At 37.7% G+C, this 16,249-nt stretch overlaps 1 protein-coding gene across 4 annotated transcripts in view; it reads left to right on the top strand.

The window, feature by feature from the left end:
• CSMD3 (CUB and Sushi multiple domains 3) overlaps positions 1-16,249 on the top strand; it is a 1,198,342-nt gene that overhangs the window by 1,021,449 nt on the left and 160,644 nt on the right. For all 4 annotated transcript variants that reach the window (XM_050940462.1, XM_050940461.1, XM_050940464.1 and 1 more), the window contains 3 exons: positions 2,422-2,631; positions 7,102-7,290; positions 10,106-10,283. In XM_050940462.1, coding sequence (XP_050796419.1) covers positions 2,422-2,631; positions 7,102-7,290; positions 10,106-10,283 — 577 coding nt within the window. The remainder of the gene's footprint in view (positions 1-2,421; positions 2,632-7,101; positions 7,291-10,105; positions 10,284-16,249) is intronic.

Below are 16,249 nucleotides of genomic sequence, written 5' to 3'. Positions count from 1 at the left end.
CAATTGATTTAAATGGATTTTTCATTTGATATTTTGCTATTCTTTCTGAGATTTTTAGCCTGATTATATTAAAAAGAAATGTTTGTTGTGCCATTGAATGCCTAATTCAGGGAAGGCTAATAAACTTATGGATCAGTTAATGGAGGGTGTCCAAAATATAAAGGTCCATTGAAAAAATATGAAGACATTCATGAAACAAACAAGCGTGATATTGAGTCAAAATAAAAGTGGATAAAGTAGGGAGGAAGGCTATGGATTTAAAAAGACTTGAAGGAGATGGCAAAAAAGTTTGAACTTGATATAGTGGAAGAGAGCCCCAGTGGAGTAATTAAAAGAGAGGGGTGCCATTGTGACTTAAGTGACAGGCAACAAAGATGATTTCAGAGCTGCCATTTGCATAGAGTGGAAGTATAAGCATGGAACATGAGAGTCAAGGAGGTTAGAGGGGAGGAAATGGCACTTATCAAGCACTCATCCATGATTATGAGGCATTTGAAGTTTTAGGTCTGTGAACTGAAATAAATTACCAACTCTAGAAATGTTACAGAACAAGAACGGGGCAAGGTTTGTACACAGCCTGGTTGCAGAGGCCACGTCCACACTACAGAGTAAAATCGAAATTAATAAAATCAATTTTATAAAACAGATTTTATAAAATCGATTTTATGCATCCACACTAGGGCACATTACTTCGGTGGTGTGCGTCCATGGTCCCAGGCTACCATTGATTTCCGGAGCGGTGCACTCTGGGTAGCTCAGTAAAAGATTTCTTCGATTTCCGTCCACACTAACCCTAAATCGATTTAGTAATATCGATTCTAGGGTTACAGTTTCGTTTAGCTGGAGTACAGAAATCGATTTTAAAACGCCTTAAAATCGATTTTAAGTGCCTTGTAGTGTGGACGGGTACAGCGTTAAATCGATTTAATGCTGTTTAAATCGATTTAACGCTGTAGTGTGGAACTGGCCAGAGTGTGAGAGAAAGAGAGTTTATGAGCCTGAATGACAGGATGGAAGGTGGTTTTGACAACAGGAACAGAGAATGGGGGAAACTGATGTTATTTTAGCGGGAAAAATGGGGGGGGGGGTAGTTTTAGTCATGTTAACCTAAACTTGGAAGGATGACAGAATCAAAGAAGGAAAGAACAAATTTATAATGGAAGAAGTCTATATGGTGTTATGAGATTTTCTCCAAAGCAAATAAAGCATAGGTACAGAGGCAGAAGTAATTGTAATTAAATCATGTATTAAACTTGTTCCTGTAGACTATAAACATTACATGACTCAGAAAACTATTCACAAGGCTTGCATTGTATCCAGAAAAATCCCTAGAGGTTGCGGTGACTAATACTATTTAAATATTAAGATTTAGATAGTTACAAAATTATTAATGATTATTCAATAATTATATTTACATTATATGTCTTAATTGAACTTTATATGAAATCATGATGATTGTCTTTGCCAGAATCACCAAAGAGGCTCAATCATCTTTGTAATGAGAGCACTGCATTATCATTGTATAGTGGCATCAAATCACTTCAGACAAAATAGAAATGCTGCTTTATTGTACCTTATTCAGAAAAAGATGAAAAGGGAAAATGTATAACGGGTCCACTATCCTCTATTTTGGTTGAGCAGTTCCTCCTCCTGCTGTCCTCTAATAATTGTAACAAATCATCTGGAAGAGATAGATAATCTGCAACTAATTTCGTAAACTCTTTTGTTGTTCCTCATTGAATCAAAGTTGCAGAAATGTCTCATTATTTACAAGTGCATCCTCCAGCACAGTGTGTGGGGAATAAAGTATAAGAACTGCATTTCTAATTCCTATTGTGAAGTGCTGAAAAATGTATCCCATAATGTTAGAGTACACCCTTTATGGAATGACTGAAATAAATTATGTATATGGTATTTATTGATTTGTACCTAGTGCCTCCTTTAAAAAAATCAAAGCACTCAGAAGTATATTATTTAGAAATCACTTTGTCTACCGTTGAAATGCATATTTTTCTTGGATGGAACAGAACTGAAATGAAAGGTACAATTGAGGTTATTAGACTGTAATTACCAAAAGCGGAATTTGGCACCTATATTAGGAATAAAACCCTTAGTTTTGCAAAACATGCCATGGAATCTTTAATTACCTCAAAGGTCCAGTCCTTGGTTTGTATGTCTTTGAACAGACATCACTTTCAACATCAGTATTTTTTCTCTTGCTGCGACATTAGGTTTAGTAATTACTGGATGAAGAGGAAAGATTGTTTTGTACTGAGTAACCAATATGACATCCTGCAGTATAATTGTAATTGTTTACTACACCAATACATGAATTTCTAATGTCCATCTGTATGTAATTTGCATAATTGATCTTTATTCATTGGGTACCAAATGCTTTTGTTTACCCATATTGTTTTTCAGGTGTGCAGTTGCAATTCGTAAATTTCTCAACTGAAACAATACATGATTACTTAGAAGTAAGAAGTGGATCTACAGAAACTAGTACTGTTATTGGGAGACTTAGTGGTCCTCAGTTACCAGCTTCTCTGTTTAGTACAACTCATGAAACGAGCTTATATTTTCACAGTGACTACTCACAGAACAAACAAGGGTTTCATATTATATACCAAGGTGAGCGATTTGATACACTTATGTGTGAACAAGCGGATTGTTAAAGGCTATTTTTTCATTGTTAGAAAATAAATATGAAGGCTTATTCTGGAAAAGATTTGTGCATGATTCAAAACCAAAGTGTTATGCACAATTTAATAAATGTGGCACTGTGGTGGGATGCAGAAGCTACTTAACAATTCAGAACAAATAATCATTCCGGGGAAAAAATGAAGATGAGTATTTTATCCCTGTAAAGTGTAGTGGGAATGTATGAAGACTAATAATAACCTGTGTTGGAAGTGGACAGCACATTGTAGATCATATTCCTACTCCTTTGAAAATAAGGTGTAGGATATTTAACAGTATAATGGGCCTTAATACCATTGTCTCGCTATGCCAGAAGAAGGACAGGAGACACTGAATGTTGTTTAATTAGGCCATAACTTTATTCCTAAATATCAGGGGATACATGGCAGATAAAAGTGCGAGGTGAAGGTAATTCTGTAATCATTTACATATACCAGGGGTGTGGGGGGAGACTGCTGACCTTTACCAATCTTGGTCCCCAGACAACCCATAGCTGGAGCCCAGCCACCCCTCACCCCCATCAAATGAGGATTGAAGGGAGTAAGAAAGGAAAAAAAAGGTTTTCTCCCTGCTGTACCAGTCATAGGAGCTCTGAACTCCTCCTGTTTCTGCTCCTTTAAAAAGTACCTCGTATAAATATTCTACCAATCCATTTTTTCTCACCACTGTACCCCTTCCCAACAGAGTACCTGCCCCATACTCACATAATGAGTTACAACAGCGTAGCCTAACCCCCTTTTCATGTGTTTCCCAAATCAGCTGTGGGAAAGGTGAAAAACCTCTACCTTGCCTTCCCAGCCCCCTAAAAAAGGAGTATAAGAACATAAGCATGGCCATACTGGCTCTGACCAATGGTCCATCAAGCCTAGTATCCTGTCTTCCGACAGTGGCTGATGCCAGATACTTCAGAGGGAATGAACAGAACAGGGCAATTTATTAAGAGATCCATTCCTTATTGCCCAGTCCCAGCTTCTGGAAGTCAGATGTTTATGGATATCCTGGGCCCAGTCCTATGTAACATATTCATAGATGATCTGGAAAAAGGAGTAAACAGTGAGGTGGCAAAATCTGCAGATCATACAAAACTACTCAAGATACTTAAGTCCCATGCAGACTGCAAAGATCTATAATAGGATCTCACAAAACTGGGTGACTGGGAAACAAAATGGCACATGAAATTTAATGTTGATAAATGCAAAGTAATGCACATTGGAAAACATAATCCTAACTGTATATATACAACGATGGGGTCTAAATTAGCTGTTATCACTCAAGAAAGAGATCTTGGATTCATTGTAGTTAGTTCTCTGAAATCATCAACACAGTGTGCAGTGTCAGTCAAAAAAGCGAACAGAATGTTGGGAATTATCAAGAAAGGCATAGATGATAAGACAGAAAATATCATTTTGCCTCTATATAAATCCATGGTACGCCCACACCTTGAATAGTGTGTTCAGATGTGGTTGCCCCATCTCAAAAAAAATATATTGGAATTGAAAAAGGTTCAGAAAATGGCAACAAAATGATTAGGGGTATAGAACATCTTCTGTATGAGAAGAGATTAATTAGACAGGGACTTTTTAGCTTGGAAAAGAAGCGACTAAGAGGTGATATGAAAGAAGTCTATAAAATCATGAGTACTATAGAGAAAGTAAAAAGGAAGTGTTATTTACTACTTCTCATAATACAAGAAGAAGGGGCAGCCCAATAAAATTAATAGGTAGCAGATTTAAAACAAACACAAGAAAATATTTTTTCATGAAACACTCTCTCAATGTCTGGCACTCCTTGCCAGAGGGTGTTGTGAAGGCTAATACTATAATGGGATTCAAAAGGGAGCTAGATAGATTCGTGGAAGATAGGTCCATCAATGGCTGTTAGCCAGGATGGACAGGAATGGTGTCGTTAGCCTCTGTTTGCCAGAAGCAGGGATAGAGTGACTGGGCATGGATCACTTGATGATAACCTGTTCTGTTCATTCCCTTTGGGGCACCTACCATTGGCCACTGTCAGAGTACAGGATACGGGGTTTGATGGACCTTTGGACTGACCCATATGGCCATTCTTATATTCTTATGTTCAGAGCATGGGGTTACTTCCCCAGCCATTGAAGGACCTATCCTTCATTAACTTATGTAATTTTTTTCTGAAGCCAGTTATACATATGACCTTCACAACATCCTCTGGCAGTGAGTTTAACAGGTTGACAGAGTGCTGTGTGAAGACGCACTTCATTATGCTTGTTTTAAACCTGCTGTCTATTAATTTCATTGGTTTACCCCTAGTTCTTGTTTTATGTGAAGGGGGTAAATAACACTTCCTTATTTACTTTCTCCACACCAGTCATGATTTTATAGATTTCTATCATATCCCCCACCCCCTTAATGGTCTCTTTTTTAAGATGAACAGTCGCTTATGAGGAGAGTTTTTAATCTCTCCTCACATGGAAGCTGTTCCATACCCTAATATTTGTCCTTCTCTGTACTTTTTCCAATTCTAATATATATCTTTTTTGAGATGGACTGACCAGAACTGCACCTAGTATTCCAGGGGTAGAGGCATAGTTATGTCACTAGTGCCCATAGATGATCATGACAAAGCCTGGTATTTAACTGTATATATATCTATATTGCTACTCTGCCCATTCCAGGCAAAAGAGAGCTTTTCCTGCACTCGCATGGACATAAATAGCCCCCTCTCTTCCAGTCACCTGTGGGAGGATGGTAGGTCAACATCCTCACACTGGCCTAGTCTGAAACTGCTGTAGTCTCTGGCTATCTCTAGCCTTTATAGGGGCATATGCACCTTTTCCTACAAGCTAGAAAATGGTACCCATTGCTTAATATGCAGTGAAGTCATTCTGGACATTGGTTTGATATAGACTGAGAGGGAACAATGCCATGCAGTGAATCACCAGATCCACTTTCTGCAGCAGCCTATGATTTCTTTGGAAAACTTCTGCACAAGTACTAAGCAGGCCAGCCCTGTAGACCTTGTGAAGACTGATAAAAATGAAGTTGATGGTGATACAGCCACAGGCTCATTCTGAAGGAATTAAATCAGCACTCTTGTTCAAAGAAAAGACCTACATATTTAAAAACAATAACCATTTTCATGGTATGGCTTATGTGAGATGCATGATCTGGCCATTCTCTGAGTTGGAAAAGATCCAGACTAAACATAATACCCCATGTTATTATAGAAACCACCCTGCAGTAAAGCTTCTTAGAAAATGTTAGAATGACAATAATCATACCCCATAATCCAAATCTTGAAGTCTCTTCTAACATGTTCCTAACTCCATGTTTAGGCAAATTCTAGTTGGCTTCTTTAGGAATCTAGATTTAGTGCTATATGAACAAAATAATATGGCGTTTGCCAAGGAGCACTGTGAGATCTATGTACCACAAAAGCGTGATAAAATACTATGTAAGGGTAGATCAGGGGTCGGCAACCTCTGGCACGCGGCTCACCAGGGTTCTGAAAAATTGCTCTTATTGCTTTAAACATTTTAGAGAGATATTGATACTCACCTATATATTGGGGTCTCCAAATTGTCCAGATTTGGTGGAACACCTCTGTCCTCAACAATTCTGCAATACAAGGCGGAGAAAGTCTGGGTATTTCATGACTTCTTGAAAAAGGCCACCTGAAATTGTGAAATAGGTTTATACTCTTTACACTTTCACCAGTATATCTGTGATATTAAAATTCAGTGCTGGTATCTTTTATACTTTTAAATTTGCTAGGGAAAAAAAAGAGTAGAGATGAAGATAAGTAGCCTTAATGTCAGCTGTTCTCTTTCAGCATATGTAATACATTGGGCAGCAGTTAGTAATCAGCGATAGAGACAGGAGTGCCTGACTTTGCATAGGTTCATGGGGAGAGGGCATAAGGAGCATATTCTGTCACTCCTCCTCCTGAACAGGAGCTGGACAAAACTGCAGTTCTTGTGCTTTCTAAAGTGCGAGAATATATCCCATTAGTGCATCAGTAGGGGCAGTACACTCCAAAATATGTAAACCCATGATATGCTGTTGCTTTTTTGCACATACCAGCAAAAGGGAGAGGTCACTGAGCAGCTCAAGGCATGTAGCATTGACTGTTTCCTGTGTAAATGAATGAGCTCCAGATGGTTTTGTGTGATTACTTCCTACCGCCCTGGCCAGCGTATAGCTCCAAAATCTGCCCCTCCCCCCCATGCAGATCAGATGGTCTTTGACTATTACTGTGTCATAAAGTGACTAAATGACTGTAAGGCTTCATATTATTTTTCCTTTAGTGGAATTTGAGAGAAGAGCAAGGACTTTTGTCACCCAAAATGTAAAGCTTCTAATACTAAAGCATTAAAATACAGATCATTGAAGGACTATTTTTAAAAATTATTATTATTTATTTCAGCTTATCAGTTGCAAAGCTGTCCTGACCCTCGGCCATTCCGTAATGGTTTTGTGATTGGAAATGACTTTACTGTAGGACAAACAATTTCATTTGAGTGTTTTCCTGGGTACACCTTAATTGGAAATTCAGCACTGACTTGTCTACATGGAGTCAGTCGTAATTGGAACCATCCTCTCCCCAGGTGTGAAGGTACGTATTGTGTAAAAATATGCCATCCCATATTCCCCTTCCCTTAACTTCATCAAATCAAACCTCTCTTACTGTTTAATAATTTGTTGTCTGTGTATAGGTTGGACTGAAAAGCCTTATTTTACTTATTACTACTGCCACAGACAACTCCTTGAGATTTCTCTTTCAACTCAATTGATAGAGTCCTGTGTTTTTAGAGCAGAAAGTAGTTGCAGAGAAGAGCTGATTGGAATTGGGATGTTTTGTCAAAACCAAACATTTTATGGAGATGTATCCGTTTCCACAAAATTTTGTTGGAGAGGGTCCATAATTAGGTGGCTAGATTACTAGGGATTTGGAAGACCTAAGGTTAAGTCCCTGCTCTACCTCATTTGAAATGAAAAACTCTGCTCTGAATAAGGCTAATCAGGGATTTGAACTGAGTCAGACACACACATGGTTTTGTTTTCTTTCTGCAACAGAAAAAATAATACATTTAGAAACCTTAAAAAGTTGTTGCAAAACAGAATTGTGCTCCTCTGGTCAGCTTTGTTTATGAGTTTATTTTGCCGTGCCACTTAAATTGCTTGGAATTCGAAGATGTAGAGATAGAAAGATATCCAGGTTATCTTTACTTGTGGACTCACATATGAAGTGAGCAGCTGCAAAGGATTTTCCTGCATTTGAGCCCAAAAGGAATAGAATGGCTGTGCTGTTTATAGAAGTTTTTTCTGCATCTATTTCTGTGATGAAAAAAGTTTCCTGATGAGACCAGGTAAAAGGACACCAGACCGACTGTGTCAGGTAGGTTTCTGTGGTGCAGATGAGGTTTGGTGACTAGTTGGCATAGAATAATGGAGAAAAAAAGACTTATTGACCGCAGATTGGGAGCCTCGGCCCACACTGCTTCCCGCAGCCCCTATTGTCGTGGAACAGCAAACCGCAGCCAATGGGAGCTGCGATCATCCAAACCTATGGATGCTGCAGGTAAACAAACTGTCCCAGCCCGCCAGCAGATTTCCCTGATGGGCCGCGTGCCGAAGGTTGCTGATCCCTGATCTAATGTACTAGATAAACAGGGAATGGCAAGATGGCTCAACTTGCAGAGGAATTTCATCTGTTCATTTTTTGAGCGAGCATCTGGAGTAGTATCTTTATTAAGTGTGTAAACATTTAGCTATGTCATGATTTTTTTTTTAAAGATAATTAGGATATCTTCTACCTGCATTTGTTTTTATTTGAGATTAAAGTTCTCCAAAGCATGAAAATCAAGTTGGTATTGTTTTTGTTTTGTTTTGTTTTTCTTATATGCTTAACTGGAGAGGAGAACACTTTTTAAAAATTTTAACAATATTTAATGTAATATATTTGTTTTAACATACTATAGATTTATGACTTATCAAATAATGCCTGACTCCTTGAGGCAAACAGCCTGAATCAGATCTCGATAAAGAGGTGTTTGATTTTTTTTTTAATAATTTTTGCTTCCATGCCTAAAGAGGAGAAAAAAAATAGTTCACTGTCATTTCTTTGAGATTTTCTAAGATATTTGATTCTGATAAAGGCCTTCTACATTCCAGTTGTTGTTCTTTGTCCTAGCATAGTTAAGATATTGTCCCAAATCCTTTGTTTGCTTCTGTGGACACATTACATGTAAAAGCAGCAGAAATGCAATGCGTCCACTGTGTGGCTTGCTTAGGCTGTGGAGAATCTAGACATAGATCTCCATGTAGATCTATGCCAAGTAGAATGCTGAAAGTCTCCATACTGCACCATTAAAGATGATGTGGGCATAGCAAGTAAACTCATACACATAGCAATCCCCTTAGGACAATAGTGTTACACTCCTCCACACCTGGCCGCAGCTGGTCACACCTAGTTTGAAGGCTCTTAAGCATGTTTTGGGGCTAATGATTCTTTGCCTCAGCCCCTCTATTCTTCGGGAAATTTACTCTGAATAAAGTGAACTTATGTGGGCTTTGCTCTGTTTCCCAGGATTTGACCTGATTATTACTACTTTGGATTCTATGCCATAATCCCTCAATGTTGTCTATAGAGAAATAGGAAAAACTAGAGAGAAAAAGTATGAGGGGAAAATCATGAGTTCATCAGTCTAAATATATTATGTAATGCATATGTATAACTAAAAACTTTAGAGCCAGAGGCACCCTGGGTGAAGGGTTGAAGGGGCACACTTTGTCAGGAAACTGTAGGAAGATTTCTTGCTTTCTTAGCCAGAACCACTCTTGGGAAAGGCAAAATTGCTTTCTTTCTTGTTCTGCATTGCATAGTTTCAACCCTTTCTCTCCCTCCACACTCACACCAAGCCAGTTTCACCTATCCATCATCATCCCCAATGCATTTTTTGTAGCTACCCCCTGAGGACACAATGTGGAAGCAATTCCTGCACTCCCTGTGTAACTGTTCCTGGTCTCTACACAGGGCCACAAAGAAGAAGGTCATTGCACTGTTTTCCTCATCTTGTGCATCCGCACATTTGGTGGATGGGGTCAGGTAGAATTTAGCCTATTATCTAAAAATGGATTTGGGAGCCAGTCTTCAAGCCTTTTCTTAGAACTACCATGTTTTTGTTTATTTTTTTTTCTGGGAGATTCAATTGAGTAAGGACTTCAGAATTGGACCTCTTGCTGTTTGTAAAAGCTCAATAGCTTTTTCGTTTCCCATATCCAGATGACATTCTTTAGTTTTCCATAACACAGTTCAACTATGCACGTGCTCAATGTATTCACAAATAAGGATTTCACACCATCTAAAAAGAATGCAGAAGTTATTGACTGCTCCTGCAGTGTTTGTTGTTGTTTTGTTTGTTTTTAAGCTCTCTGTGGAGGAAACATAACTGCAATGAATGGCACCATATATTCTCCTGGATACCCTGATGAGTACCCAAACTTTCAGGACTGCTTTTGGCTTGTCCGAGTACCACCTGGTAATGGAATCTATATCAATTTTACTGTTCTTCAAACAGAGCCAATATATGATTTCATAACTGTATGGTAAGTAGGCACAATTATTGATTTATTCTACTACATGTGAGGATGTAACAAGTCAGAGATTAAAACTAACATTTTGGTTATATGTCATAGATTTCTGTTTAATGTCTGAATTCTGTTTAGTGACAATGATGGATTTGCAAGACTAAACCAATGATAAAATGGGCATATCATATTTTCTTTCATGAAGTACCTAAATAGGGATAAAATAAATTTCAGGAATGAAGGCAATCCTGTTCCCATTGAAGTCAAGTCAAAATTTCTGTTGGCATCAGTGTTATAGGATCAGTAGTTTGATATTTTACTTGTTTTTAAGTCAAGTTATAAAGCATTACATGTAAAGAGGACTCTCACTGAATATTGACTTAGATCATTAGAGCACAAGTGAATGAGGCAATATCTTTTATTGGACCAACTTCTGCTGGTGCGAGAGACAAGCTTTCAAACATAAACAGAGATCTTCATCAGTCCTGGGAAATGTACTCAGAATGTCACAGCTAAATAAAAGATGGAGCAGATTGTTAAGCGTAAGGAGTTAACATGTATGTCCAGGAACCATTCAAGGTGAAGTGACCAGTTAACATCTCTCCAGTCATAGTGGAGAAAGAAGAAGAAAAAGCTGGGGGTGGGCAGATTAGTGGGTTATAGATTGTTGTGATAAGCCACCAATACAGTGTCTCTATTCAGTCCAAGATTTTTACTGTCTAGCAAAGTTATGAATTTAACCTCTCAGGCTCATCTTTTTAAAGTGTTGTGCAGGTTTCCTTTGAGAAAGAGGATTGATAGGTCAGATATAGAGTGATTGCTTTGTGAAAAGTGTTCACCCACAAGTGATATGCTGGTTTTGTCTGTAAGAGTTCATTTGAGAGCATAGTGATTGTCTCATTTTTTTTCCAAATAGCTGTTACTGAGGCATTTAATGGTGTATGTTTGGGGATGTTGATCATCATAGAGTGGAGATATATCTGTAGGCTTTGCATCTATTATGGCAGGGACTGGTGCTGCATATTGTTGGTGTGTCCTGGTCTATGGGGAGCTTGCTTCTGATGATGAGATGGCAAAGGTGAGGGACCAAAATAGGGGATTCAGGAAAGATTCCTTTCAGTATGGGTTACAAGTATAGGTTGAAATTGTTTAATGGTAGTCCATGTGGCTTCTATTGTGAAGTGAGAGGTGACAACGAGGACTGTGTGGTCAGAGGGGGGTTCATTTCTATGTTGAAGCAGGTTTTCTCAGAGGACTTGGGTGGCTCATTCTGTGATGCAATCTGCTTCTTTGTTGGAGTGTGCTTGTTTGTTGAATTAAGCTGTATATCCTGGACTTTCTCCTCAAAGCATATTCTGTGACATCAGAGTGCCCAGCTGTAGATAAAAGATTTCTTGGTGTGTTTGGGGTGATTACTAGATCTGTGAAGTTGTGTGGTGATCCGTGGGTTTCTTATGTATAGTTATATGCAGTGTTCTATTGCTGAAGCTGACTGTGAAGTCCAGGAAACCGGTGCTGGGAGTGTTCTAGAAAAAATGTAATGGAAGGATAATTGTTGTTGCAGTTGTAGTGGAAATCTAAAAGAGAGTTTAGGTCATCTGTCCAGAGGATGAAAATATCATTGTTGTATCTCTGGTATATCATTTTTGTTGTTGTGCATTTATCCAGAAATTCTTCTTCAAGGTGGCTCATGAAGAGGGCGGCATACTGGGGAGTCATCCATTTACCCATGGCTGTTCCCATGGTTTGGATAAGCAGGGTTTCTCTAACAGGGGTCACTGCTTGTGTAGGGAAAGTCCCTGGCTTTCGCTGTACAAGCTGTGACCCCTGTTTGAGAAACCCTGGTATAAAGTATTTGTTGTTGAATGTAAAATTAGAATGGGTGATGATGAAATGGATGAGATTGGCAGTGTATTTGTGGTGAATATCAGTGTGTTGTCCATTGTCTTATACACATTTGAGACAGTGATGCTGTCATTGTGAAGGATGTTGGTGTATATCTCATGTCATGAGAATAAAAACATTCTCCTAAATTTATGCTAGCAATCTCCTGATCAAGAAAAGGATATCAAATGCACAGTGCTGACAAAGATCAAAGAGGCAACTGTGTTTAATAAAAGAGTAATAACGGGCAAGGTCAACTATGCACATATAAACTGTTCCAATTCATATCAGGACAAGATTTAGAGAAGCAATTTCTTAGCATCTTACACGGTTGCTCTGTGGAATCATCAGTTCTAGAACATATAAGAAAGAGACTATATTCTTGATTTAGTTGTAAGTAAAATATAGGAGTTGGACAGGTAAGTTGGGTGAGGTAATATTTTTTATTGGTCTAGCTTTAGTTATTGAGAAAGACAAGCTTTGAGCTACACAGAGCTCTTCTTTGGATCTGGGAAAGATACTAAGAATGTTACAGCTGAATACAAAATGGAACAAATAGTTTAGCATACGTAGTTAGTACATAGAGACCACTCAAGTACCTTTCCCATACCTGTTGAAGAGCTCTGTGTAGCTCGAAAGCTTGACTATCTCACCAAAAAAAAGTTGGTCTAATAAAAGATATTACCTTACTCACCTTGTCTCTCTAATATCCTGGGACCAACACAGCTCCAAAAACTGCATACAACATAGGATTTGGGTCAACTATAGCTGAGCCTCTTAGTTAAAACAGAATGGAACCCAGGATGCTCTCAATGAGACAAATGATCACGGACACCTACCACAGAGTGCCATAGGAGGAAACATAAGAAATAATCATCTGGGCACAGGCATCATTGTATGCCTTAGACACTTCGATGATGATAAAGTTGGTCTAAAGCTTGCTTACATGTATTTAAATTAAAATGCTCTGCAGCATGAGGTAGTTAAATTATGGATTCTGTGGAATAGTTAAAGGGATTATCTGGACTAATTCATTACTATGATATCTCCATCCATTACTCATTTGCAGTTCTGTTACACCAAGATATATATCTTGGATAAACATAAATGGAAATCTTTGGGAAATTTTAATCATAGCCATGAATATATAATAATCTTCCATATACCTCTCCATTACTGTTGCTCTTCATTCCCTTGTGCGTTCCTAATAATTTCTCATCTTGATGACTGCAAACTCTTTCTCCCTGGTATCCCAGACTTTCACCTTGCTGCTTCCTTCAGTCTTTCCAACATGCCACTAAAAACATTGTCTCCCCTGCCTACTGCTCTTAGTATGTTCTGGTGCTCTTGAAATTTCTTTACTTTCTCCCAGTCACCTTCTTCATCAAATTTATGGTGCTTGTCTTGGCCTTCACAGCCCTCAGTAACTTTAATTCTGCTTGTGTTTACTTTCTTGTCTCCTCTCGCTCATCCCTCAACATTTAACTCTGCCCAAATTGCATAATTACTAACCTCATCTAATCTTCCTCTCACTGTCCCCTATATGCCTCCTGCCATGTGACCTCACATACATGCAGTTCTCTCCATGACCTAGTTCACCCTGTCTCCTCCTCATCTCTCCTTAAATTCACTTTCAGACAATGTCCCAAGACCCCCAAAAGCAATAATAAAAGTAAACCTCAGTGCTTATTTCATTGTTATCATTATATTCCTCATCCCTTTCCTTTTACTCCATTTTTATGTTGTCTTGAAATTGTTAACTCTTTAGGGCAGAAACCATGAAACTAAAACATCTAGCAAACTGTTTTTGTTGTTATATAAATATATAATAACACTAAAGTGATGTAATTTTAAAAAATCTGACGTGAAGAATATGGTGCTTGGAGCTGGTCAGAAAAACTCTGAGTGAACAGTTTCCTTTTGGAAAATTCAGTTCTCATCAAAATTTAAATTCTTCACAAAATCAGTTTTACCAAAAAATTGTTCTGAGAAAAATGGAAGGCAAAAAATCCAACAATGTTGAAATGTCCTGTTTTGACATTTTCAGAACAAAATGTTTTTAATTTTTGTTTTTTTAATGTTTTATTATATTTTATAATATAATATTTTTAAAAGTCAGAATGTTTTGATTGATCCATTTTAAAAAAACACAATATTTTGTGGGGAATTCTGAATTTTTTGGATTTTGTTCTGTTATGGAATGAAGCCAGAATTGGAAATCTCAAAATTCTCCACAAGATGGAATTTCTGTCTTCCACACAGCTCTAGTGCCAGCTGATATGAATCTTGACATGACTTTACTACTGAATCAAGTAGCTCATCAAGGAGTGAGGAGGTAATGGTTTCAATTTGTCACTAGCATGTGTGCAGTTTTAGGAGTATCAGAATAAAATAATGTTATTGATAAATCCAAGATAAAGAAAGAGTCATATCATGAAAAGACTGAGTTCAATAGGTTTCAAGGTGAAGGCCTTGTAATAGAACTAGAATATGAAATAGAGTTAAAATATGAAATAATCTCCCAATAATCAGTTTTAGGAGCTCCATCAGTAAAGATATTCAAAGTCAGGCTAGACAAAGCACACATGAATAATCATTAGGAGCAATCTTCCGAATTTCAGAGGGTGAATTAGATGACCTGCCAGGTTTTTCCAGTTTCTAATATTTATTATTCAACCCATCCAATAAACTGTAGGTTTCTACTAGTCTGTTTATTTCCAGATGAATTGCTGAATTCATGAATTGGCTAGTCGTGAAATAAAGATGCACAGAGTTCCATAGCTTCAACAATACAGAAAGAACAAGACATTTTGAAATAAATAGTTACATGATGCAGACCATGAACTGCTCTGAAGTAGCTATTATTTAAACTATGGGAACAGAGAACAATAATTTATGCTAAGCAGCCCCTTTTGTTTAAGAATCTTGAAGGAAATATTATAAGAAAAACATATGTGAAATCGTGCATATGCCATAACTAATTATTTATCTTTATCTTTAAACACCTTCTTTTCAGTTAGGACCTTTGTTACCCAACATTAAAACTGCAGTGAACACAAGAAATTTAATTAAAAACTAGGAAGCTGTTTACATTAATGATTCATTGATCCAATTTAAGTGTCCTATATTTTATACCCATACTTAGTTTTAGGTGCAAATGATTACACTTTGACTTCTAATTCTGCCCACAAATTTAATCTGAAATGAAATGCTGTCATCTGAAGCTCCTTTAAAAAAAGTGGCTTTCAAAATAATAAATGTCAGTAATATTTACATGTATAATAGTTTGTATACAGTTTTAGGATGAAATTCTAATCCTAGGTATGTCAATAGGAGTTTTGCCTTTGGCTGCAATGAGGCTAGGATTTTACCCTACGTTTTTATATACACTAAATGTGGTACATTATTTAATCCATCCAGAAATCCCTGAATCATTCCAAGTCATGCCAACTTGTTTTCCTTCATTGGTTAGGTAATTGGTTTGGTGGATGAGGGAATGCCTGGGACATACTATACCTGTACTTTAGCAAGGCTTTGACATAGTTCCACATGACATTCTCATAAGTAAGCCGGAGAAATGCTGGCTCACCGGAACTAACATTAAGAAAAAAAAAAGAATAACTATTAATGGAATGATGTCTGACTGGAAGGAGGTCTGTAGTGGGGTTCCACAGGCATTTGTTCTGGGTCTTTTTTTTCTTTTCTTTTTTTTTAAACATCTTTATTAATGACCTGGATGAGGGAATAGAGAGCATACGGATCACACTTTTGGAAGGTAGGCACAAATACAGAATTGAGGGGATAACTGGGTTGGCAGCAGCACTGCTAAAAAAGATCTGGGAATTGAGGTGGATCAACCTCAACATGAGTCAACAATTGGATATTGTTGTAAAAAAAGCAAACACAATTTTGAGTAACATTAACAAAGTCACGGTAGGTGAAAGTACCACTCTACTCAGTGCTGGGTAGGCCTCAGCTCATGTACTGTGTCCAATTTTGGTCAACAATGCATAGAAAGGATGTAGAGAAACTGAAAAGAATTCAAAGGTGAGCAACAACGATGATCAAAGGAGTGGGATGCAAGTCATACGAGCAAAGGC

The sequence above is a fragment of the Gopherus flavomarginatus genome, chromosome 2 (assembly GCF_025201925.1).
Source record: "Gopherus flavomarginatus isolate rGopFla2 chromosome 2, rGopFla2.mat.asm, whole genome shotgun sequence".
Taxonomy (NCBI): domain Eukaryota; kingdom Metazoa; phylum Chordata; order Testudines; family Testudinidae; genus Gopherus; species Gopherus flavomarginatus.
Note: the sequence above shows the minus strand (reverse complement) of the source record. Positions and strands in the feature narration are given on the sequence as shown.